Source organism: Scaptodrosophila lebanonensis, unplaced genomic scaffold (genome assembly GCF_003285725.1).
Source record: "Scaptodrosophila lebanonensis strain 11010-0011.00,11010-0021.00 unplaced genomic scaffold, SlebRS2 tig00000043-arrow-pilon, whole genome shotgun sequence".
NCBI lineage: Eukaryota > Metazoa > Arthropoda > Insecta > Diptera > Drosophilidae > Scaptodrosophila > Scaptodrosophila lebanonensis.
Window position 1 is genome coordinate 5,125,151 of NW_022060545.1, and position 27,713 is coordinate 5,152,863.

General features: G+C 37.5%; 3 protein-coding genes across 4 annotated transcripts; all 3 read left to right on the plus strand.

Annotated features, from left to right (window-relative positions):
* Positions 1–468: 468 nt before the first annotated feature.
* LOC115622311 (somatostatin receptor type 5) lies at positions 469–2,280 on the plus strand. The gene has a single exon (XM_030516217.1). The coding sequence runs from the start codon at positions 469–471 to the stop codon at positions 2,026–2,028; it is 1,560 nt and encodes a 519-aa protein (XP_030372077.1). The 3' UTR covers positions 2,029–2,280.
* Positions 2,281–19,072: 16,792 nt separating this feature from the next.
* On the plus strand, positions 19,073–21,076 carry LOC115623041 (prolyl 4-hydroxylase subunit alpha-2-like). 2 transcript variants are annotated; one of them, XR_003995372.1, is made up of 7 exons: positions 19,073–19,269; positions 19,326–19,477; positions 19,535–19,685; positions 19,740–19,936; positions 19,997–20,631; positions 20,686–20,846; positions 20,909–21,048. XR_003995372.1 is itself a non-coding variant. In XM_030517218.1 (7 exons), exons 1-7 carry the CDS (start codon positions 19,211–19,213, stop codon positions 20,968–20,970), a joined length of 1,422 nt encoding a protein of 473 aa, XP_030373078.1. In that variant the 5' UTR covers positions 19,073–19,210; the 3' UTR covers positions 20,971–21,076. The 2 variants fall into 2 exon arrangements, 1 of the variants encoding a protein (XP_030373078.1); XM_030517218.1 differs by having other exon boundaries at positions 20,681–20,846; positions 20,909–21,076.
* A 3,293-nt stretch (positions 21,077–24,369) lies between these two features.
* On the plus strand, positions 24,370–25,656 carry LOC115622313 (protein terminus-like). Its single transcript, XM_030516219.1, has one exon. The coding sequence runs from the start codon at positions 24,370–24,372 to the stop codon at positions 25,654–25,656; it is 1,287 nt and encodes a 428-aa protein (XP_030372079.1).
* Positions 25,657–27,713: the final 2,057 nt, after the last annotated feature.

The window sequence follows — 27,713 nt, forward strand, 5'->3', positions numbered from 1 at the left end:
TTAATAACACGACAAACTTACATGGAATATCATGTTTAACACAATTAGCCAGGAAGGCAAGGCACGTACATATATGTGCGTATACACATGAGTAGGTAGCATAAATTGTTAATCAAGAAAATTCAATTTATTTGCAGGCAAACATCCGAGCGAGCTGCAACAACAACAATAACATCGAGTGCAACTCACCACCAATGCAACATAGTAGTGGCAACAGCAATGTGCGGCAAATGTTGCAAGTGACAACGCACTGGCTGACGACACGAATTTACAGAGCGACAGTTCGACTGGGAGAGTGGGAGGCAACGGCACCATAATCAGGGCCAAAGTTTGGCTAATAATAAATGCCAACAACAACGCAATTTAATTAAAACAATAGCAGCAGCAGCAGCAGCATCAGCAGTAGCACCAGCAGCAACTGCAAACCGCAACAGATTCAGCAGCTAGGACTACAGTAGGGAAAACAGCATGTGGCTTTGGCACAGTTCCATAACCATCACTACCATGCTGGCTAGCATTATGTCCGATTCATTGGCAGCAGCCACAACAATAGCAACTGCCCCTGCAACCGAAATGCAACATAAGCAGCTATACGAGTATATAGACGTAACCTCGAGCTTAAGCTATTATGCCAATGAGACGAGTGGGCTAGATAACAGCACCTTCAGGCCCAACAACAATCGCAATGGCTACCTGCCGAACACCACAGGCAGTATTGCGCTTCATCCCACAGACGAACTGTTGTACACCACTGATTTACCCACTTACCAACACTGCATTGCCACACGCAACTCGTTCGCCGATCTCTTCACAGTCGTCCTCTATGGGATTGTGTGTATTGTGGGCCTCTTTGGCAATACGCTGGTTATTTATGTTGTGCTGCGATTTTCCAAAATGCAAACAGTCACAAATATTTACATACTCAACCTGGCCATAGCCGATGAATGTTTTCTCATCGGCATACCCTTTCTGCTCTACACCATGCGTATTTGTAGCTGGCGCTTTGGCGAGTTCATGTGCAAGGCCTATATGGTTAGCACATCGATAACCTCATTTACCTCATCAATTTTCCTATTAATCATGTCCGCAGATCGTTATATAGCTGTCTGTCATCCCATTGCTTCGCCACGTTATCGCACACTGCAGATTGCAAAGCTCGTTTCAGCCGTGGCTTGGTCCACATCAGCAGTTCTCATGCTGCCCGTCATCCTTTATGCCAGCACCGTGGAGCAGGAAGATGGCATTAACTATTCCTGCAACATTATGTGGCCGGATGCGTATAAGAAGCACTCGGGCACCACCTTCATACTGTACACCTTTTTCCTTGGCTTTGCCACACCCCTCTGCTTCATTTTGTGCTTCTACTACCTCGTCATACGTAAGTTGCAATCGGTGGGGCCCAAGCACACAACCAAATCGAAGGAGAAGCGCCGTGCACATCGCAAAGTAACACGTCTAGTACTCACAGTCATCACAGTCTATATATGTTGTTGGCTGCCCCACTGGATGTCACAGCTGGCACTTATTCACTCCAATCCAGCGCAACGCGATCTGTCACGAATCGAGATACTCATATTCCTCCTACTGGGTTGTCTAGTCTATTCCAATTCGGCTGTCAATCCCATACTTTATGCCTTCCTGAGTGAAAACTTTCGTAAGAGCTTCTTTAAAGCCTTCACCTGCATGAACCAGCAGGATATTAATGCACAACTACAGCTCGAACCGAGCGTTTTTACGAAACAGGGCAGCCGACGCAGGGGCGGTTCAAGACGTTTCCTAGCGCCCAATCCACAGCCACCACTACAGGCACTTAATGCAGGCAACAACAATTCTTCTACCACAACATCCTCGACCACAACGGCCGAAAAGACGGGCTCTACCGGCGCCCAAAAGTCTTGTAGCTCGAATGGAAAATTAGCGGTACCGGCTACTTCCGAGAACTTGATTATTTGTCTAACCGAACAGCAGGAGACTTTCTGTACGACTGCACGACGGGGATCTGGCGCCATGGAACAAACGGATTTGTAATGAAATACAAGCGGGTACATAAGGCATTTTAGTCGATCATAATGGTTGGCATTTAAATAAGTATAGAGTAACATTTTCTATAGAATAGAACATCTCTTGTGCATTTTCTTTAAAAAGGTAGTCTAAGCAATCTATTCAATGTTAAGTTAATATGTACTTCCAATGGTTTGAATTGTCACTTCTCACAAAATTGAATTTAAACTTCTTTCGAACTATTGTAAGCCTCCAAGGTAACGACACCACTAATTAAGGTTCTGAGTGAGTTAAATAAAAACAATTAAATAATTTATATTCGGCCCTATATCCCTAAGAACTATGCTAGCAATGATTTCATAAACTATTGCATTTTAAATGTATCTGAATGTAAGTACGTGAATAAAATGTCTTTTTATAAAACTATTTCTACAGAAATCTTCAGAATATGGATGAGTTTTTTCAGCTACTGGACTTACAGCTATTGATATTATTTTTGAATTGATTGATTGGCCATCAAAAAAGATGATCTTGTCCATTTTCGTACCTAGAAAAAGTTTAGCTATTGTAGCTGCGTTCATCCAAGCTGGCAGACGGTCTATACCCACCCATATCGACATACTGAACAATATATAAGTACTTTATGAGTTTACTCTTTTATCCAGGTTTTCAGATGGATGAGAATCGTTATGCTGGTTCCTATAATTTTTTTTATTCCTCCTCTAGTACGTCTGAGAAAAGATGAGATGAAACCACAGTTTAAGCATACTTTAAGTGGAAAAAAAAGAGAAACATTAAACATGCCACTTTAAGTTTACGAAGCCGGAGCTGCACTCGAAACAGGGCAACAAGGAGAGCTAAAAAAGGCTTACCCCACGCAACGAAATGCATTTACAACGTAATCCAATCAGCACAATAATGAAATGCTAAGTGCCAGACACAAACAGAGCCACAGACACTGCCCGAGACAGTGCCAGTATCCAGAATCAGAGTGCCGCACACATTTGTTGGAGCATTCATGGGGCAGACGCACCAAAGCGAAGCACCACTGGACTGTCCTCTAGTTTTGGATACGACTGCATTGTGTGCTGCCTCCTGCTGGCGAACCGCCCTTTCGCTACACTAATTCCTTGACTATAGCCTCTGGTGTGCCTTTGCAGTGGTCACGTTTTACATTTCACGATTTTCACAGATTGGCCGCAGGTTTTGGCGCGACGCAATGCGATTCGGCCACACATTGCACTCGACTAGCTGCATAGACACATGCAGTAGACACGTTGCAGAATTCGAGCTCCGAGCTGGCGGACTATGCTCATATGGTTGGCGTCAGGCCATTCAAACAAATGGACAAACCTTTTTAAATGTCTGCCTCGCCTCTTATTACAAATGGCCAACGCATTTGCACGTTTTCGATTGCCCCCCAACCCCCACTGCTGTCTGCCCCTAATGCAAGTCCTTGGCTTAGTGCTCGTCAGGCGTCGCCGAGTCATTGAAACTGCAAGTCATTGGCTGCAGACGTTGACATTTCGTCGTTTCAATTATTGTTATACCCTGGAAAAGGGCATGAGTAACATCTTGTTACGCCGCTATGGAACAAATATTTAGATTGATAAAATACTAACCGACCCACCAAGTCTTAGACTCATAAAAAGACACACATACATTTAAATATTTACGCGTAGATTTTAATATGTTTACCATCGATTTTTCGAGTTTAATGGCGGACTGGATTTGATTTTTTATAATTATAAAATATTTTTCGCAACAGTATTAATTTTTTTAATGATGATATTTTGTAAATACATATGTTTGTTATACTATATACTATATTTTTTTTAGAACATTTTTATTAGAAAGCAGATTTTGAATCTCAACATTAAATTTTGTTTTGAATATTATTCTTATTTGAATTGAATTGATTTAATAAGTTTTTAGTTCAAATTACGTTGTTTATATTTGATTTAAATGCGAAATATTATTGAATTGATTATGAAAATATTCATTTTTAATATGATGTTTTTTTTATTGAGTATCTTACTTTAGATTATATACAATACAAGTATGTTGGTTTTTGGATCAATCATAACAAATCACCTTCAGTCTTGAGAAATTATTTTAATTATGTATTTATTTATTATATTTATTATTATACTTAGTATACTTATTTTTGTAGTTATTATTATTTTTAACTTTTCGAAAGTATTTATTTAATTTGTTTTTTATTGCATTCTACAATCGTTTTACTTGAAAGGAAAAATACTGTATAGTAAATGAAAATATAGAATTTACTTTCCCTAAAAATCTTTCTTTATTGAAGTAAAGAAAAATAAGTAAGATTGAAGTAAAATATACCCATATTTAGATATTTATTGATAATAGGCGTTTCAGAAGTGCCTTGTACTCTAATACTAATCGCGCAATCACATTAATATTTAGTTTTCCCTTTAATGCAATCATAATGTTTAATAATAACACTTAAATTTTTTTGGATTGTAAGGCTACAGGCAAAGGAGTACAGGTATAGCGAGGAGACAAGAAAAAATGTTGTGAGTAAAAATAAAAAAAAGAAGAATTTATAGAATGTCTACAATTTTCTATGTAAGTAACTCTTTCCTACGATAAATGCTACGCCACTTCTACTGACACAAAAAGGATGCCTTTCTCACGGCATTGAAGATGTCCTTATCCGAGCTCTTTATTAGCTGTTGTTGCTCCTCATTCAGGCGCTTAACCTGTCAGCGTACGGACTTGTCGTCGTCATCAATGGTTATGTCAGTGGTTTTTGCATCATCGAGGTCTCGCGATGATGTTGCCGCATTGGTTCTTTTATCTCCTTCTTTTGTTGTCAGTCGTCGACGGTTTGTTGTCGTCATAGCGAAGCTCATTGTTGCGTCACTTTTGCAGCGCAATGTCTCAGCACTTTTTACCACATAGCCGGAGCCACAAGCTACGGCCGTGACACTGTCAGCCACCCAGCCACTGCCACCTGCTGACAGTGACAGCGGGGCCGATTGCTTTACATACATACTACAAGTATTACCGGTGAGTCTTTAAATATGCTGCGCACATATTGAAAATTCAATTTAAGCCCAGCCCCAAACGTGCTTGCGGTCAAGCTGCATTCATTTTTCAGACTCCGTACTGACCACAGAATCTGTGCCGGCCGCTGATGTAATTTAATTTCGATCAAATAAACCGCAAAATGACACCAAAATTTTCCTAGCAGGCAAATCACAAAATGCCGGCTTAGCCATCAACTAATTACAACTAGTCAACTGCAATGCAGACACTTACATAGCAGATATATACAAATACTATACATACATATATGTGCATGTAGGGTTGACAGCTCTTTAACCAGCCAATTATCAGCAAACTATTGCTATGAGCGGTCTAAGGTATATGTACATCTGTAGAATAGTAAGACTCGGAAGCGAGAAGACGTTTGTGAACAAGACAAGGATAAACTTAAACTTAATTAACACGCAGAATAAATATCGTACTCCATTGATTAATGCGAAACGTGTGGTGTACTTATTTACGAATTATTATTCTCATTCTTGGGCAGATTTTTACTCATTTGTGGGGTACTCACTAAAGATCTCTACCTATTTATTTATTTAAAATTTAAAACTAACAGAAGAGATTATGTTAGCAATGGCTTCTAGGACTTTCAGCTAAATTTGTATGTACAAAAAAAATGTAGTAACTATAGTAAATATGTATGTAAGTATAAAAGTATATATGTAATGGGATCAATGGACGAACATTGAAATAATTTACATTGTTTAGCCATTCATTAATTCTTGTTTTAAACATTGAAGGTACTTGATGCTTAATATTAACTCACTTTTAGAAAGAAGGAGGAAGAGAAACACAAACAAACTAATAATTAATAAATACACGAGATATACGATAACTCAAACAAACTTCAAAAAAACTAAAATAAACTCATGTTATCTGATGATACGGATAGTCCACAATTGGTCAATGTGGGCTCAGCAGTTTCCGATATCCAAACATTCATCCAGACTGTCTGGCGGAAGGACAGATGTATATACTTTATTGCGTCGGAGATGCTTCCTTCTTTCCTTCGAGCCCAGGGTATAAAATGCTTTGGCTTTCTAGAGTACCGGAAGGACAAGCCTTTTCAAAATAACTATTTGGTCTGCTACACTCGTTTTTGAGACTCACTCGTAGCATAGCTTTCAACCTTTCGGCAAAACTATACTATAATAATTAAAATGTTATTTTACCCTTTATTTGTAAGCACAAATTGATATTTTTGCTTTATTTCTTATAAGCCGAAATGGCTGGCAATTGTTTTGTAAGCCACAGCAGTTGACAACACTTGCCACAATGAACACCGGCTAAATTCCCACACCAGGGGCCATAAATCAGAGCTGACGGTGCAAGCAACAAATGCCAGCCAGTGCATAAATCTTTGAGCATTGCCGTGTCAAAGTGAAAAATTGACTGCACAAAGCGGATAAAGGACTAGTAGGGAGGTGGTATCAAAAGGAAAAGTCAAAAGTAATAATGATGCTGAGCCAAATTGCAAGAGGTAACAATAAGCAGCAACAGCAGTAAAACACGAAAAATACAAAATACGAAAAATCCTCACAAATTTGCACTCGAAAACTTTTCGAGCAGCTAAGCTGCCTGCCTTGGCTCGTACCCGACTGGAGCATTAGCGACTCCACTTGTAAATACTCCAGAAATCTCCAGTAAACAAGCCAACAGCGCAGTAAAGCTTAACTTTCAGTTGGCAGCTTAGCCTCCTCTACTTTTCTCCCAGATTTCTCAATATTTAAAGTTACATTCGTTTTCAGTTTTTCACGTTTCGCTGCATTACACGGCTCCTGCAGTTACTTAAACAAATGGGTCAGGTGGGGAGGCAGGGAAACAGGCAATGGAATAAAGTCGTTCCTTCATGTTGGCGCGCGCTCAAATGCATAAATCAGTGGCAAAGACCAGGCGAGCACCTAAAGTTGATTTAATGCGAATGCCGCTTAGGGTTTAACAATATTTGCTTGCTTGTTGAACAGTCGCTGATAAATGAATAAAAATGTTGACTTGCACGTAACTCAGCATTCATAATGTACTGAATATAGTATAGCAGATATCATTATTATAATTACTACTGAAATCATTGATCTGTTTTTAGTTCAGAGTCAAACAGTTTTTACTCGTTAATATATTATTTGCTAAACTCTTTTGTAATCCCAGAAATGTGGAAAGTTTGGATTTCTTTGTCAAAGCAATACAATTTCGATGGTAAATCAAATCGAACGGTTTTAATAAATGGTAAATAAATAAAATACATTTTGACGTTCGTTTTTAAACATGCCTCCATTCCCCAAAGTTTCCGCAGTTCTGACCAAAAAACTTAAATTAATAAGTTCTATATACAACTTAGACTCGACAGCGACCTCCGGGGAATGAGCGACTTTTAAAGCAAACAGTTCATGAAGAAAACAATATTACTTAACATATTTATTCTTAATTGTTCGAGTTTAAAATTTTCACACATTTTCACATGGTCTCTTGGTGTTTTCATTTAAATGAATTATTTAATTTCAGTTTACAATTCAAACATCCAGGTCACTTAAGATATTTGTTCTTAATTGTTTGAGTTTGAAATTTTCTTACAAGTATTAAAATTATTTATTAGTGATTCGTAATAATTTCAAAATTTAATTCAAGCCAAATTATACGTTATTACTTGTTCTACATAAATTGAAAAACCTTCGACTCTTTGTGACTGCACTTAAATAATTCATTTAATTAAGAACACAAAGAGTCGAAGGTTTTTAAATTTATGTAGAACAAGTAATAACGTATAATTTGGCTTAAATTAAATTTTGAAATTATTACGAATCACTAATAAATAATTTTAATATTTACAATTCAAACATATATACTAAAGATATTTATTCTTAATTGTTCGAGTATGCAATTGCCTTAGAAATATTTCAGTTATTCATTAGAGTGATTCGAAACAATTTAAGAATGGAATTTAAAACAAATTATACGTTCATACGTGTTCTACATAAATGTGAATATTTTAAAGACTTTTGATGATTTAAATAAATGATTTATTTTATTGCAGCTTACATTTCTGCCCTGCTTCCTCTTTTATAAGCCGCAAAAATGCAATTTGAAATTTGAAAAATAAATGTATAAGGCCATGTGCATGAGTTTAAGCCTAATTGCATTTTAGCATGTGGAATAAAGCTAACATTTTCCGCTTAGCCATGACCCACCCTTCATCAGCCAGCAACAACAATACAAACTACAAAGCAAAAGTTCCTACAGCTTTATTTAATATCAAGTGAGATATGTTCACAAAGTCGAAGTTTGCGCCCTCAGCCATTACTCACAGCTTCCCCCTTTCTTTTCTGTTGTTGCTGAGAGCACGCATTTTTATGAAATTTTTCTTATTTCGCTTATATTCTTTTTATTTTTACCTTACTACTGTTTGTCCACTTTGCATGCCAAAAGCATAAAAATATTTGCACATTAAAGTCAAAGCGTGACAGAGCATATAATAACAATAAGAGACTTAGTTTTGTAGAGCAACACAGCCAATAAGTGAAAAGGGTTGCAGAAGGGAAATGCAAAAGAATCCGAAAACAGGATGCGAAAGTTTGGCCCTGCGCCATTATTTTTACTGACCATCAATGGCCGGAAACGCTTTGTACGCATAAGCCAAAGAAAAAAGCACGGTCACTTAAATTATGGCCACTGACTGCCATGCAAATGACAATCTATGTGTCATTTTACCAGAAGGAGCTTTGAGGTGGGAAACATCTGAGTTTTGAGGGGTCTGCTGGTCTCAATTTTGTGTCTAATTACAAATGGTATGTGCGAGGAAGACAGGCTCGCCAAAATGGACAGCCGAAACTTGTGTAATTGATATGTGTGGTTACAACTTTTTGATGAAGCTACATACATATATGCGGGAAGTTGAAATGGCATTGACTTGGTCAGAAATTTGTTGGCCATCAAATTGTTTTGAGGTTTGAACAAAACTTTGCACTGCTGGTGAGGAGGTTAAATTATGTCTAACAGCAAGGTATCTGCTGTTAATATTTAAGTGAAAATGTTTATTTCAATTAAAACATCAAAACAAAAAGCCGGGCACTCTATTATTTTCAGCTTTTGAACAATCAATTTATTTAAGTGGCATTTGTTTAAGCAGAAAAGATTGAAACGTTTCTGAAAGGACAAGTTCTAAGCAATTTAACATTTCCTTACCATAAACATATAAGGAAATGTAAATAAATATTTTTTGTTTTAAATGAATATTATGTGGCGCGATGAGAATGCAGAAAATCGATGTAGGAACACTTATGTCTAAAGTAAATATTTACTTAATTACTAAACTGTTTAAAAACTATTTGCATGCCCAAAAATTCCCCAAGAATGTACTGTCACAAATACTTTTAGAAGGGGACAAAAAAAACTTATTGTAATAATACATATATAAATATATTAATTGTAATATAAATAATAATATTCATATTGCTTATAGTTCATTCTGGATATTCAATTATATTAAGTATTCAGTACTTAATTGAGGAATATTAATATTTTTCTAACAACAGTCGACTTAAGATTTATTTTTTGTCATAGTCTTAGCATAAGTTTAAGCACTTTATTTTAAATATATTTACGATTAAAGTGTAGTGATAAAGTTAACTAACATAACTAACTACATATCTACTCCATAAGTACCAGTTAATAAGTAAGTAATAAGTAAGTAAGCCCAATAAGTACCAGGATATTTGACGACTAGGCAGTACTAACTTTGTTGAATTCAACGTACATCTCGAAAAGCACAGACTATTGTTGAATCATAAGCTTCGCAAAATCTTTCTTTATAAAGCTACAGTGGAAGTAAAGGAAAAAAATTGTTTTCTTTTTATGTCGGAGCATTTTCGCATTACGTGCGGGCATTTCATAAATAAGTACAAGTATGTAGATTATTTTTTACAATTTCAACCTCCGCTCACCATTTGGAAATGTCATCTCAATTATGCACACTACTCGTACGCTACTTTGTCTGCGAGCTCTGGCAGAGCATTCGCTTCGTTAGCCACGTTCACGCACAAATTAACGCTACAGTTGAGCTTTCTTTCCGGCATTATGACTGCGCGCCAAGTTAAATGACAAAGGATTGCATAACCCATAAACATAATTTCAATTTTAATGAGTGAGTTGCAACTTGCAAGTGCAGTCGCCGTATGCGTAGGGAAATGTTGTACACAGACATACTCGTACATATAGTACATACATATGTACTTATATAGTATAGTTACCGCAACAATGGCAACTACTACTATGTACGAGTATAGCCAGCTAAAGTAGGGATTACATGTGGCAATGCAAAGCAGAAACATTTCGTTGCATATTTACAGGCGTGCTAAAATGCAAAATGCTAAGTGCATGTTGATGGATTTAAATAAGAGATAACGTGGTTTTTGTTGTTCTTCTGCTTCTTGGACTGATTTCTGACCCAATGCTCTCTACAGAGTTCATTGGCTCCGTTATTTTGTGGTGCCTTTCGAAAGCGCCGCAAACCATTTCATAGAGCCCTCAATGCACCCCAGAACATTTAAGCTCTACATACAACCAGACTTAAATATATACAATTTTCATAATCAACGTCATTTTTTTCACTTTGGCTTAAAATGTTAATTGGACGCTGAAATGTTAAATTACTAAAAAGGACAGCGAGAAGGCAAGGGAAGCGGTTCGGAGCCGGTGGTTACCAGAAAAAATGCCAAAAGGGTGTCAGTTCGAGGGACGAAGACGGCGGAGGTAGTGTTTTCGGCAAAGCCCAAAGCGTGCAAACGTTGCACGCGTGCGTATTAGTGTGTGTAAGTGTGTGTGTATTTGTCTGTGTGTGTGTAAGTGTGCAGCCGGCACCCCATTGCTCTATTTTGAAACAAGAAATCGAATCGAGCGGGCTCAACACTTAAATACCCTGTACCTACTCCCACAAAAAGAAAAATACATATTTTAAAAATATATTTTAAACCTAATTTAAGAAAAGTAAATTAATTGAATAAATTAAAAATGTAAAAATATATATTCAATAGATACATACTTGTACCTAAAAGGAGACTTATGTACGTATGCTTATGTACTGTTTCAAAAGAATAAATTTACATCAGATCGTGTCTATTTGAGTTCGAAATTCCAAGAATTATGAGAGTTATGACGATGACTTATAGTGGGGCAGTGGGACAAACAGAAAAAAACTCAAACTCGTACATTCTCTGGATATAGGAGCATCTGGATACAAAGTTTGGTTATTATAGCTCTTACATGTACATATACTTGCTGAGATCCTTCTCATAGTGGTCAATAATGTATATATACTTTGAGGAGTCTGTCACACCTTCTTCTGTGTGTCACATGCACATTCGCACAAAACTAATATACCCATTTAACCCTTTGGTTACAGAGTGTAAAAGAGTGAGAAAAAAGAATGTCAGTTGGCTGGCTGGCTGGCTGGCAGCCAGCGGGTTGCACAGCAGACAACTTCCGGCAGCGAATGCGGGACAGCCAACCAACCATTCACAACTTTTATGATGCATAAATTATGAAATTACGCAGAAAATAAATACAAGTAAACGTCATGCAGGCAGTCAAGCCGTCACTCATTCAGGCGCTTACAATTTTTCCCATTTGCATTCCCATACACCAAGAGACTCGAAAGCTTCCACTGCATGATTGTGTGAGATTATGAAGAAAGGAGGGAGGGGCGTTTGGGGGTCTTAATTGTAATTGCACGGCAACACAACTGCTGTAATCTGCGCGCTCTCGGAGATTAAATGCTGGCCAGTGAGTCTAACAGATAAGCTTTAATTAGCTAACGAATTTTAAGTAGACAATGACAAATGGATTTATGGGCTAGTTATGCGTCTAGCTACATTTTGTGTACGGCAGGTCAAGGAAAAACACCGACTCGGTATATGTGCATAAATCAATGCAACAGCAAATAATTAAATATATCTATATGGCTTTAATAGAATCAGATAATATTTAATTATAATTTTAGAGCACAGGAGGAATACAGAATTGGAAAGGCGTTGCTTTGCTAATCAGACTACGGCGGTTATAAACACAATTAAGCAGCACCGAAGCTTTCTTTTTAACTAATATGTTGCAATTTATAAAACTATTTATATAGTGAATGATTATCGATTGTCACAGCGCACATATCACAAACATAATTAATTGAATCTTGAAATGAAAACCAGTCTAATCCTATCAAACTGCCACGTACTCTGACTGACAAGTTAACCTTGCTATATAAATCGCTGCATTCAGATGGTTTAGAAATTTAAAAACAGGTGCATTGAGATAATTGACTCTGCTTCGATATCCATTTAATTTAGGAGCAATGAAAAATAATATGAATTGAAACTCTGCTATTTCTGGGAAACATTATCAAAAGCATTTTATTTGAAAACTCCCTCAAATATGTAAAAGTTGTTCGGAAACGAATCTATTTATACTCATAGCCCTTTACTTTGCATAGCCCTTACAATGATTTTTAATTAATACTTGGAAAGTGTATTTTAACAAACCGCGGAATCTTCCCTTCAAACTTGAATTGCGAAGATTTTCCATGAAGGAGAAAAAACCTGTTTGAAAATGTTGTGAAAATATGAACAGTATATTAGCACTCGGTGAAGACCAACGTGGTATGTATGCCTAAAAGTATGCGGCTTTTAATTTTATTCGTGGCTCATTTTCAAAGAAAAGCTATTTATAATAGAAAATTGCAATTATATTAAGAAAAAAAATGAAAGGGGATCCAATTTTGTTTAAAAATGTTATGAAACCCACAAGAGTACATTAGAAGTCAATACCGACAAATGTGCTATGTCTCTAAATATACTATGGAGTTGACTTAGCATACATTTAAAAATGATTTAAAATGAAATACACGTGTTATTGAGTCCGCATGTGCATGAAAGATATAATTAATTATAATTATAATTTGCCGTGGAAAAATAATGTTCTGCAAAAGCTGGCAGTATATCAAGAGCAATCTTTGTAACTTTTCAAAAAACCACTTCATAATTTAGGTTGAAAATTTTTAAATATGTTCATTAATATATTTAAAATCATTTCAATTGTTATGGAAATGAAGCAAGTGTCAAAAATTAAGTTAAATATACATGTAAGCAGAAAAAAATCATGGTGAAAGTTTAATATTTGCATTTTATTATACTTATATACGCTTAAAGGGGAGCTAGTCTGTTTGTTAATAGGTTTTTGGAACTAGCTAGCCCTTAAATTTACAACCGGTTCGATTGTGTTCAGAATGGCTACACTGTTACTCACAGTTATAAATCAACCATGACTCCAAGCTAGCATTAGCAATTAAATAATAATTAATAGGCAGTTTAAGACTTCCTTACACGAATTTTAAAGGGATATCCACATTTAAGTTGGTCTTGCTGCTAATAAACTTTTTGAATTTGCATTTCATTGATACGCCTCATCAATAACTGGCCTATAATAATAATTAATTAAAATAATTCTTGCCCAACATAATTTATTGCCCATCTTATGGAAAATCGAATTAGGCATGCCACACATGCTCAACAAATTAATTTCTTCTGCTTCACTGCAACGATTTCCGAAATGCGCATCCATTTAGCCAATCTGTAGAAAAGGCGATGACGTAAAATTAAAGCAGATCACGTGCCATGGAGCCCCTCACACACGACTAAGCAGACACAACACTAAGCACACACAGGCACAGGCACAGACACAGACACAGACACAGAAACCCAAGCCAAAATGGCGTCGGCACTTCCGTTGAGTCCGAGCGAAAACAATGTTGCAATTTGTAGCCAAAATGTGTGCTATGTCAGTTTCTAAGCCACTTCAAGTGATAGTCGTGGCCAAGAGCTGCAACGGAAAATGCCGCAAATTGGCAGCACTTGAGAGCGGATGAAGAGCTGCAACTTCCTCTTGCCTCTTTTTTGTTTGTGGTAACCAGAAAGTGGAAGCAGCGGAGGCAGCAGCAGCACAAGCTGCGAAAAAGTTGTGTCAAAATTAACAATAAATTGAGTTGTTAACCGGACTATCACTTTGGAGAAGTGGAGAACAAAAATTTAGTAGCCATGTTTTCACATTATCAAAAATATTATAAGCCCCAGAGGACCACCCTCAACAGCAGAACTGTGGACAGTATAAAAAATTTAATTGGATAAAACAGAGCGAGATAATTTTCATTTGGTAAATATTCTATACGCTAAAGAACGAATAAAATTTAACTCCAGTTAGACTTATTCAAAATATCTCGTTGTATACTTGTCCTTTTCGTTTTCCAGTTGACTTTGATAAGTTATGAATCAATCTCATTTTATAAATGTATGATCTCTCATTATCTACCTTTTTGAAATCACGATTGACTAATTATTATGGAATCGTTCTTTTGTAAGTAACAATAGAGGCAATACCAGCTTTCAAAACGTTTTCAAAAGAATTCAGATACGGATATTATCCAAATATTTATATAGTTTGCTCAAGTGAACAGTATATGTACATATATAGTTCAAATAAGTGCAAAGGATTTGAAAACATGTTGTCTGTAATAATAAATTGTATTATATACAATTTTATGAAATGTTTCTGTAAACACTGATTCATACGACATTTGAATTAAGGGCCTTCAATTGTAACTTAATTTAATTAAATTAATTAAAGTACAATTTGAACTCATTTACTTTTTATATTGGTGTAAAGAGCACTTACCCAATTTAAGGTTAATATATATCGATTTCAGCTAACAATGACAAATACAATTATTTTGGTACTTAAAATCTCGAACTGCATTCTGTTGAGGCTGCTTCAGTTTAAATTAAATTTAAGCAATTCAAATTGGATTTGAGTCTGTGCAATGTGTAAATCGTAAATGAATTTTACGACTGATCGAATTTGAAATTTAATGAGAAAAAACGAATGCTACTGTGAGCTGTAAAGACAAATGGTAGATAGCAGCAGCAGTGCGAAGGTAGATAATGATAACGAGCCAAGAAGACGAGAATACAAGGGGAATCTCTTACAAGGATTAAGGATTATTTCTGCAAATGAAGAGCATTTGTGCCAAAGGCAAAGAAAAAAGTTAAGCAAATGAAAAATAATAAAGTAATCAAAGTACTTTTTTCTGTCATCTTCCTCATCATCAGCAAAGTCTGAGTCACCTCAGCGCAAGGCGAGCAGTTTACCAATTTATGCGCCCAGAAAGAACTAAGCAATGGAGCGCAAATGGCAAGTTTGCTCAGATAAATATATAATGAATGCATTAAGGCAGCCGTTATTAAATGTACAGTGCAAGCAACAGCAATGTTGATTATACATACTTCATACTACTATTGCATAGCCCGTAACCGCCCTCTCTTCACTTAAATCTTTAAACTGAAATAAGCTTAATACAACTATTATAATGGAAGCACTGTACGTAACTATTTAATAGCGTTATTTTTAGATAAACTGGTTTGATTTTCTTAATATTATTTAAATCTTTTTTAATAAATTGCAATTTTGAGAGATAATTTGTTACTAAGACTTCAGACTTCTTAGTGTAGCCAGGCTATATAAGTTTAAAGCACAAAGAGCTTATATATCCCTTAATACAAAAATCAAGTTTAGTTATATTTTCCTACATATCTAACATGCATTTCGAAAAATAATTAAAAAACGGCATAAATATATACATTACATTAAATCACATTCATTCGAGCTTTGTTGCAAATAAAATTGATTCATTTGTACACTTCTATTATAAATAGTTTAAGCCAAGCCTTATGAATACCAATGAGCACATTTCATCGAAGGCACAAGGACAAGACAAGCTGTTTGCTAGCTGCTAATCTATATACACAAGCCGACGCATTTAAATAAGCAATGCAAATCCTGTATCATAAAAACAAAAACATTGGCAACAACAGTAGGTCCTACAACAATGATTTGCGGAACAGCAACAGCTGCGAGTTGGGGCACTCATATAAAATGCATTTCAGTTCGATGCATATACATATTCTTTTCCAGCTAAAACATAAGGCACAACCATTAATATTTATAGAGGCTGGATTCATGCACAGACAACTTTTCAGAATGCCTAATTAATTAATTATAAGCATATGCCAACCAAGGTTAGACCTCCAGACCAAGGCCAGCAAATTGTGCATATAATTGGCTGGAAACTCAACGACAAAAATTACACTTTTGACGCACCGAAGAAATCGTACCCTACAAATACGAGTATAAGAAGAATATGAAAATTCTGGGCCTGGAACAAATAAAAAAGTTAGCGTACCACCAATTTAAATTGTTTTTCAAAATTCAAACCTAAGAATGGGTTAAAAAATGTTTGTGGATAGGATTGGAAAGGTTTTTAAAATCTAATTTCTAAAGAATTTTGGCATAGGAATTTGATGCTCTTTCTAAAATTTCATTTCATTTATTTAGGATATATTTTTATAGTTGTCTTTTTATTTTCCTTCTCCATTAAGTGATCCACTAAATGATCTGGAACATTTTCTCGCTCAGTATTAATCCTTCTAATCCCCAGTTGCAATACGAAAAATTTGTATTATATAAGTACTTTATGACAAAGAAATTAAATTAATTTACACAAAATTATATATTGAATTTAAAACGTAAATTTTAAATTGTTACTTTTTTATAATACAAGCATGGCTAAATGGCAATATTTTCTGATACAATCTCTCAAATAAGTTCAATTCACACTTCTTACGTAGCGTATTTTAGTTTGTTTACACAACAGCTCAAAGGCAAATAAATATCCTAAGCATCCTTAATGGCAGGCCACTACTGGTATTCTAAATTTCCAGCTCATACATATGGTCCCACTTTAACGAGAGAAGACGTCGCTTCTCTATAGAAAAATGTCACAGTTGACTGACACGGCAGCAACATTTTCTAAAGCATTTTAATTGCAACGCTTCAGCATTTTAAGCATTTTGCGAATTTTGAGAATTTTGCTTTGCCTCCTGGCTGAGCGTAGCATACAAAAGGGCGCAGAATTGTGGGTGTGCGTGTGTTGACCTTGCAGTCAGTCAGCTAGAAAGTGAAAGGCGAGGCAAATTTGCATAATTTGTATGCAGCCACAAAACTGTGCAAATGGGTGAGAGCGAGAGTGGGGATGAGGGTGAGGGTGAGGGCGTGAATGAGCGATATAAACACTCAGAGCCAGTCTAGTATTTAGTTGTTAGCTCAAAAGCCGAACGCTCAAAACTTGCTGACAAATTGCGGCCGAGAGGAGCGTTAACAGCTCGCGCGCACTTCTCTCTCAATCTCGAGCTTGAGCCCCGCTTCCCCCCCGTTCCACTTGCGCTGTCTGGCAACAACGTCTCTAGATTGCTTGAATTACGCATGCAAACGACTAGGACGACTGGAACTACGAGTGCGAAGGCAAGGCGACGACGAAAGCTGCTGACGCCTTTTGCCATTGAGACAGCCAAAGTTTTTATGGCAATTTTGCAGCCAGACGCGTCAAGTGGGTGGCGTTGAATGCTACGGACATGGTGTGGCATGGTGTGGCATGCCCTGCCATGCCACCCACAAGCGCGTTGTATGAATATGAAATTTAACACAAACTGCAGCAAAGTAACAAGTTTTTCTTCGTGTAGGCTCAGCAAAAAATAAAAACTTAGTACGAAGGCGCGAGCGCACGCTGCGCCACAGAAAAGTGGAAAAGTTTGTTTGCATTAAATAAAGTGCAGAAAACTATGTTAAAATAGCATACAAAATTTAGACCAGGCGTCGAATTTAAGTGCAGTTAACTAAGAAATTGCATTGCGAGCAGAGAAAAAGCTTTTAAAGTTTTTTTTTTTAAAACATTACTTCAGTACTTACATGACAAGGAAAGGAATAAATCAGCGGGATAACACGATAATAAGCTTAAATTAGTCTTAGACTCTAAATTAATCACAAGCTCACACATACACAGATATGTTTGTCTAAAATAGAGAAGTAAAAAAAAATTAGTTATGTAGTTTCAATACAATTTCTGTGATCTATTAAAATTTGTAAATATTATTGCGAGTGCAGTTTAAGAAAAAAATAATAACAACAAATATGAGTTGCCAAAAAAGGAAGTACTGAAAAATTAGTTAGCCTTAAAAACGCCTAGTATAGGTTGATTTCTGATTGATCTTATCATGTAAATAAAAGGTTGAAATGCCTTCCTTTATGCAATAGATGTTTAGAAATGCACTAGTATTTTCTTTTGACCATGAACAGATGAAATTATGTACCAACACCAATAGGAAATGTTTCGAATTACATTGTCAAGAAATATTTTAATTAGAATCAATATTTCTATCTAATGGTACTTAATATTCTTCTTTTAATTGCTGAGGACTCTCCTACGGTCAATCTATCGCAACGAGTGATATAGCTCATCTATCGTAGGGTTATTAAAATTATTGGAAATGGAAAGGACTTGTTGTGTGTGCTGTTGATAGATATGCCAATGCCATAAAGTTAACGAATTAGAAATCTAAATAGAAATATCTTAGAAAGAATAATAAAACATTTCAAAGTTTCGTTATCAAAGGTTCTTCCAGTCACTAGAGTCCCGGACGAAATGGAAAATTATATGATGAGGCCTAGGCACACATAATCATAAAACAAAACTGATCTTATACCGTATGTTATTTTTTAGATCTAAGTGTATTCTACCAAATCATACCACTCTTTCATATCTCAACCAACAACCATTAAAAATCAATTTATTTTAAAGCCCCAAGTCTTTATAAAAACATGTCAAAAGCGATGATACGGATTGAATAGCTTGAGTAAATAGTTAGTTATCTGAGTAGCGTTAAGACTTTTGTATTCTAAGCTCGGGACATTCTTGGTGACGGAATAATTATCATGTCAAATTCGATTTTGTTCACAGTAAAGTGGAAAATAATTATACTCTTGTCAATTGTAAAATTTTAAGACTGCAACAGAGGTTTCAAGACTGGTCTTCTAATAAATGTTTAAGATGAAACTAAAGTTGTTTCATATACTTATCTTAGTATTTGGAACCATCGCTGAAGATCTCCCAGCGGAAGAGCCACTTTATTTGGAAAGTGAAGATGAACTTTACAGCGCATCCGTTGTAGGACTATTAAAGCTTTTGGAAATTGAAAGAACGTATATGCAGGCTGTTAATAAGTATGCCTCGGCATTACAGCACAAAATAGATGAAATACAAATGTACGTACAATTTTAGAAATAGCATTAAAACTAACGCAGGGTATTGTTTTACACAGTTACATACAGTCACTAAAGAGAGGAAGGCATGACAACTTTCAAGAAGGCGTGCGATTTGTGTCCAATTCTCTAAACGCCTTTGCACTCATCAGACGTCTACACCAAGATTGGCCCGCATGGCACACCTACATGAAAAGATCAGTTGAAAAAGGTATCTAGAAGACCAGCTTTCAAGGGTAAATATAAAATGTAATGCGGCTATGAACAGATGAAGTGCAGGTCATAGAGGATCTTCTGAAAAAAGCCCCCACTGTGGCTGATATGAACGAAGCGTTGCTGGGCATGCATCGCATAGAGAAGACGTACGGCCTAGAACCCAAAGATATTGCCAACGGCCGACTACAGGGGAAGCAGTATGAGTAAGTGGACGATAAGTTAATTGATATTTGCAGAGATTCAACATCTGTTGTAAGCATTCAGCTTTTCACACGCGATTGCTTAACCTTGGTTAAGCACAAAATAAAGAAAGAAGACTACGGCAGTGCAATACAGTGGTTTCGTATTGCCCTACAAAAAAAGCACAACCCGCATGAAAATATATATAATGAAATACTAGGCGCACCGTTCAACGACTCTATCGTTTCCACCTTAGAACCTATGAGCTCATTTAGTAAGTACTTGAACAAATAGTTCTCAATTGATTTAACTCACAACCGCACGTTTCATTCAGTTGTTAATAAAGGGAACAAGACTATTAATGCGAGTCAACTAGAGCAAATATTAAAGTCAAATAACAACACCTGTACCGCTGATTTGCAGCGCCTCTTACAAAAGCTAATGATCTCCAACAACACTCAAGATCTCGACGAAACAGCACCCACACCCTACGATAGAGGTTGTCGTGGACTTTTTCCTCCGCGCACCAAACTAAGTTGTCGTTACAACTACACTACGACGCCGTTTCTTAGAATAGCGCCACTTAAAATGGAAGAAATCAGCGTAGATCCCTACATTGTCATATATCATAATATTGTCAGCGATAAGGATATAGACGATATGCATAAGGCTGCGGTACCAAAGTTCTTCAATGGGCTGGCAGGCATTCCTAAGAAAAATCAAACGGAGCCTAGAGAAATCGTTTCACGCTGTTCCTGGGTAACTAACCCATTGCCATCTCGAGAACGTGTAAATCGGCGCTTTATAGACATGACCGGCCTTGATATTAAAGGTAATGCAGAGATACAAGTGTCTAACTATGGCTTAGGCGGGCACTTTAAGCCACACTTCGACTATATATCGGATGATCAAAAAGAGCAGCCGGACATAATCGAATTGGGAGATCGTGTAGCTACCATTAATGTTTATGTAAGTCGCTATCTTTTCCTAGAATTTAAATCACAAAACATTTTCGCAGACTAGCGATGTAGAACAAGGAGGAGCAACGGTATTCCCAAACGCTGAAGTCACCATCTTACCTCAAAAGGGTAATGCCTTGTTCTGGTTTAATTTGGAAAGTGATGGCACTCCGGACCCGCGATCATTACACTCTGTTTGCCCAGTTATAGTGGGCTCTAGATGGAGTAAGTCTATAGATTTCAATGCGTTAATGCTAAGATACAATTAATGAGTAAATATTTTTCAGCATTCACCAAATGGTTACGAGAAAAGGCTCAAGTCTTTACCCGGCCCTGCGTAAGACGCTAAATAATAAAAAAGTAACCCAATAGGACAAGCTGGTAATTCTCTCGAAATATATTTAATTTGTCCCCATAAAGCACACACATCACATTTTATTTATCTGTTGGAATTTGCACAATCGAAAAGTATTTCTTAAGTGAAATATGCCGTAGAAAATAAATTAAGTCGAATCCGAAAATCTGGTATTAAATATGGGACCTCATATAAACAGAGTTAAGTTACAACACACATATAGCAGAAAATATATCAGTGTTGTTCATTACGGTTTATGAAAGTAAGATCCTTATTACAATCGGGTAAAGATGGTTCATAAATAATATGCTTATAATTTAAAAGAAGCAGCTCTCAATAAGTTTGAAATAAACGTTCTACTTTAGGATCTTAAGTACAAAGCAGAAGCTCTAAATACTCCTTTGAGCTGTGATTTATCCAAAAATGGATATGGGTAATATGCAAACAAGAATATAATAGCAGACATGTGCAAGGTGGTGGTGTTACTGCCCACTGAACAGCAAAATGTACAACCAAATAAAACCACAGAACTGACAAGCTTACTGGCTGCCTGTCACTTGCGGCTAGAAACCTAACGCTCCCAACCAAACAGTGCAGTAGAGGGGAGACAGAGAAAAAGTGCCAGGACATAAGAAAAAATATGAGCAAAAACACAAAACGTCACCACTTCGGACACAGATGAAACAAATTGAACACACCTATGCTTAGATTGCAGCCTGCCACGATTCGACCTTTGGATTTCTGATTCTTTTGGTGTGTAGGACTCATAGGTGCGTGTTGAAAGCCAATGCCATCATTCTCTTGCTAGAACGAGGCTTTAAAGCCAAACACAAAAACAAGGAATGTACGGTCTGTCCTTCTGCTGACTCCTTTTGCGTTACAAATTTGATGGCTAAGCTACATGACCATGGCTAGTGATTTAGAGGTGCGTCTTTTGTAAAAGCTGGCACGCTTCCCCGCCTGTTCGTCGATTGCTTGTGTTTGTGAAGAATCCACATTCCTTATGATTGCTTGGGCGTTGTCAAGACGGCTTCGGTTTCACACGTTGCAAAGAAATGGCGAAAAGCATTTTATAGTTTTACTTTTGATGTGATTTTGAATGGAAAGGTTGAACAATATGATGAACTTGTTGCAGGCAGACAACTTAATTGGCAGCAATGTACACACGCATGGCTAGGAAGGTTAGCCACAGGTTGCCCTTTGACCACCAACCAAATATTAAACTTTTCACACGCCCCCCATCATCCTCACCATCATCATCATCGTAACCATCATCGCCAACACCACTGTCGTCTGTCCTTCGTGCTTCGCTGCATTTTGCAGCTGACACGGACTGCCTGAGCTTGCCGCTGACGCTTGGTCTGGCGCCCAAGTAACTTAATTAACTTTTTCCTACTCGTGGCATTGTTTACACGACGCCACATAGCAAAATAAATAAAAGTGAAAAATGTACCACTAGCACGATGGTGTTGAAAAAATAGCCAACTGGCAGGCAAAACAGAAGGCAGCAAATGCACTGAAATTTGAATAAAAATAAACGACATAGTTCGACCTGGGCATACCCTTCATTCGTAAGACAACTAAGTATAGAGATATTTTAATAAAAATTAAATTCCGAGCCCTTAGGCCTTCCTTAGCGTCATGATGAATAGTTTGTAAATTATAAATAATATGACATGTAATAAGACTAAGCGTAAGCTACACATTTAATTTAAGTTATTGAAATAATAACAGTAGAACAACAAAATTTGGAAAACTTAAAAAACTACGTTGTAAGCGCAATGCTGTCATGGTTTCACATATATTCGTTTTTACACTGCATCACTATTTAAAAACTGTGTTCATTAGTTCGATACTTAATTTATTATTCATGATTATTATGCTTTAAAAAAGTCCCATTTATGATCTTGAAAGAACAAAGCATATACGAAATTCGTTGCGGTACACAACTTAAGTTTATATATTTGTTTGCTTGAAGTACCTTCTAATTGCTTTTCTTAATTCTCAAGCATATTTTATGAAGCAGACGCTCTAAGCGGCAAGATCGTTAAAGCAAAGAGCCATCACACAATGAAGCGTTAAAAAACGGAAACGGAAATTAAGTGACTGCGCTTGCAATAGCAGTCCCGTAGCCTTTCCCATTGCTGCCCCCTACCTTATACAACAGCGATATGCAAAATTCGCAAAACGTCGCGTCAGCTTCCATTCAAAAGGTTTTCATTGTCCATCACTTGTCCGGACAAACAATAACAAGCGGCGCCAGTGGAGGAGCTCGAGTCACTCTCGGGTACACCAAACCACTGCGAATTGCAAAGGACGTGCCTAGCTTTCGATATAAAAGGCTTAATGCTCGAAGCTTTAACTTTTGTCTGTCTCGCAGCGTTTGCTTGTACTAGAGTCTTCTAAGACTTGTTAGTTATTAAAAGATGTTGGTTGGTACATTTGATTACACATTCGACCATCAATATATCGGATGGAAACCATGCTTAACAACAGCATAAATAAATTGCTTTTTTTTTAAAAGAATGCACGAATCAAGTTTACCAATCCATGTTGTAGAAGAATTTATTTTATGAGAAAATATATCGTAGGAATTGAATGGGATAAAACATAATGATTCTAGGTAACATACAATGAAAGTATTTCAGAATGATTTATGAGTAGACGCATAGGCGTTAAGAGCACGAAGGATTACTATCTCTTCATCGAAAAAAACACAAACTTGTCCGTTCTAGGACTTAGAAGAATATGGATTCCAAGTTTGGTTATTCTAGCTCTTGTTCTTTCTGAGATCATAGCGTTCATTTCCTTAGCACTAAACGAGTATACCCTTTAACCTTTTGGGAACAGGGTATAATAGCATACAAGCTCCGATGAAAGTTAAGTTTGAGAAGGGTTACCAACAGTATTTTAATAAGACAGTACAATCCATGGATACTAAAACATTGAATTGCTATCCTAGAAGCAATTTTGAATTGTTTTACAAGTTTATAGCAATTATTTACGAGGACCACTTATTTGCTTTTAAAATGTAATGTTATTTAAAATCATGTGACACCAAGAAACATCCAGAAATTATCTTCTCTGCAGAACTTATAGACCAATAACCATAAAAACGATTATGGAGATCTTTTCGCTAGAAATTCAATACACAGCTGCCGGGAATACCCCAGGTAAGCTGCAGAAAGCCTACCCACTAAGTCGTGCTTAGGTTACATATGGCACAGGTGTTAAACTTCTACCTGTACTACCTGATAATTAGGGCATATTTATACACGCACTCGTATATAAGGCGCTGCGCAACGAGTGTCGCAATTAGTTACTCAGATCATTTTGTCCAATACACATATACTGCCGCTTTAAAACTCAAATACGTGCTGCACTTACCCCACCATGCATGACGATGATTGCGTTTCTAATTTTGCCTTCAGCACCGATGAAGACTCACAAGTCTTCCATCATCAGTGGTATGCCCAGGGAAAGCTGCATGATTGTCCCACCTGCTACAGTCGCATCACTGCAGATGAGCCACCCAGCCAGCACTGGCTCAGGGATGGAAAGAAGACTGGGCAGCTGCAGCTAACCCGACAGCAACAGGCAGTGCTGGATATAATCGAGTCACGCCAAATCGAGACCTTCTTCTTCTGTGACGAGAGTGCAAAGGACAAGCTGGAGCATTTCATTGGGGAGACTTGCACGCAAAGTGTTCCCGAGCTGCTACGCTGGATGTTTCACAATCGCACGCTACGCATTGAGTTCAATGTGGCTTGCTACGTGAATATCATTAATCAGGACCAGGTTTTAATTTTCCAAAGTGGTACACTGGGCGTCGAGCATCATTACGACGTTGACGAGTGCGTTACTGTGATCTACGAGTTGTTAATGGAGCGCATACAAAACTATTTGAGCTGCAGTTATGACGTTGATCTGGAGAATTGCAGCATTACGCGCATACGGGTGCAGGTAAAACGAGTGCAGCGCAATGCCAGCGAGGATGGCGAGTTGAACGCCTCGTCACAATTGATGGCTCTGCCGCTGCAGCTGCATCATCAATCAGCATGTCGCTCCTCCTCTAATAGCAGCAGCGAAGAGGAGTTGTCCAGCCTTCATGCGGCTTATGTCAAGTGCGAACGCGAGTGTCATGGCTACTTTCCGCCCAATATGCGTGTCAATCTCTATGGTATACAGCAGTGCCAGACCACTAAAGAGTTGTTTGTGGTGCCGTATCATATCAGCGAGACGTTGCAGAAGCTGCCCAACAAGAATTTCCTCATCCTAAACGATGTAATGGGCCAGTTTCAACGCCTACACAGACTAGACGCTCCCCTGATAGCGACGCCGACGCCGCGTTCCACTAAACTGGAATGTCGACGCTGTCGCACGCATTTCAAAAGACGTAGTCGCCTGCTCATACATCAACAGCTCCGTTGTGGGCAGGATTTCAGTGTGGACAGCATGCATGCGGACATTGTGGAGGTCTACGAGCAGTGTCTGCCCATTTCGCGCAGCGTTTTTCAATACGCCTGCTATGGCATAACAAAGCCCAAAACAATAATGCGCAAGGGTCAGTTTGTGCCCATCGAGTGCGATTGGCGCAGCGAGAGTTCCGTTAAAGTGCAGCATGGTCCTTGCGTGGTCATAAGCAGTGCATACAATAGTAGTCCTTGTAAATATTGTTGAACCCATTATCAATTAGCTTATAGCAATAAACATTTAAGCGCGAGATGATCTCTGTTATTATTTAATGGATTTGCATTGGCAGCACTTTCGATATATTTGCCGATATCGATAAGAAGTGTGGATAGTGCTACCACACCGATGGCAGCGACTTTGTAACTGCCAATTTGCGTTGAGCTTAATTTTTATTTAAAATGCATAAAAATAATCCACATGAGCCAAACACCAACATAATACAAAACCCACAAAAGGCAGGCACGCGACTAGCACAGCAATACCACTAACAACAACAACAACAACAATGAACACAATATCAGAAGCAGCAACAAAGGACAGCACCGCAAAAAGAAAAAAAAAAACTTTGCAGACAATTTAGGGATTTTCCCTGGCGATTTTCACAGCTATTATTAAATGAAAATGTTGAGCTTGCTGTCAGCTGGGCCACCAAAAAGAAACGCCATAAAAATAAGTATGGGAAAAAAGAGCGTTCCAAAACTTTTCATAGCGAACAACGCGCCACAACAATCAGCCAAGAGCCAAACAACAACACCAGACGCCAGCATAGACCAATGTCCCGCACCCAGCTACGCGTCCATCGCAATGCAACCGCCCACACCCTCAGAACCCATTTTTTTTTTCTGGCCATTTATTGCGGTTTTGTTTTGTGTGGCCGGCAGCCAAAAGCGGACCGTGGACAGCGACGGGTAAAGTCAAAAATTTCGGTGTCTGGTGCTGGGATCTGGCGTCGCCTACTTGCTAATTACTCGAGGGAAAATGAAAATATGTTTTTGAAAATGTTTGAGCACGCAATTTGCATTAATTTAATTGAATTGATATGCTTGCCTAATTGTGTGTTTAATGATTTTTATGGCTATTCGAAATTCAAATGCTATTGCCCGCTGTAGGGCATTTGCCTCAATGGCATAAGTAGAACAGGAATCACAGCAGAGGTATTAACGTCTATATGCATGTACTCTATGGCTTTAGATGTCTATGCTCGCAGCAATCGATGGCATGTTAGCATTTCTGTTGTTGCCCTGGAGCTAAGATGACAACAATGCCCAGAGCTGGGGCTAAGAGCATCTGATGATGGGTCCAGGAGCAACTCAAGTGTCACAACACGTATATCAGCACGTGAAATTAGATTATTAGAGTGGTGGCGTGTGCCTTGAAAAAGGCAAACAACAAATTGGAAATGTGCACAACACAGCAATACAAACACTCGACCTACCTCCCCCCACCCAGCCTGGAGCCCCGTTCCTTTCTTACAACTTGGTGCTGGCTGCGTAGGCGTCGTTCTTGAGTGACCAACAAGGCGCAAAACGAACGCATGAAAGATGGGAGCAAATTTAAAATGTGCCTATACTATATGTGTGTAAATGCTTTGACTGAAGTGCCGGCATCTAACCGCCTATACGCTCTTGAAGTAGATATGGCTGGACAAGCACAATGCTATAACTCAGGCACAACAAAGCACCCGAGAATGGGCCATGAATCATGGACAAGTGCAGCAACAAATAAATGAACTATGCGAGTCGTCCGATTTCGTAAAAATGCATTAAACGTAATCGGAGCACAAAACGACGCACACTGAAATAAATTGTTGCAGATTTTCATGAATTGTAACATTATATTTAAAAACACACAATTGAGTTGCATAACTTAAAACTGAAAATGACATTTTTTAAATTTAGCATAACCATTTATGGTTGTTTTTCAAATGAATACCCCAGTTGTCTTTGCATTAGATAATTATTTGGCACAGCACAAAGCTTCTTAACAATTTTTCAATTTAAAATATAAAGTAAATTCTTTAAATTTGGCTTAGTGTGCATGTTCTGCAAACATTTTTTATTTCCTCAGATATTTCTACTGCTTTTTTTGTTTACACAATTCAGACCTGCAAATATCCATTCAGGATATTGAATTCATGAAAGCCCTTTTTGCTGATTTGCAAGCGATTTTATTTTCCTTAGATATACTCACAAAAATTTGTTTTCACTACAAACTACTTATTGTATCACGTTTTATTCAGTTTTTTGCGTGAAATATATATACGC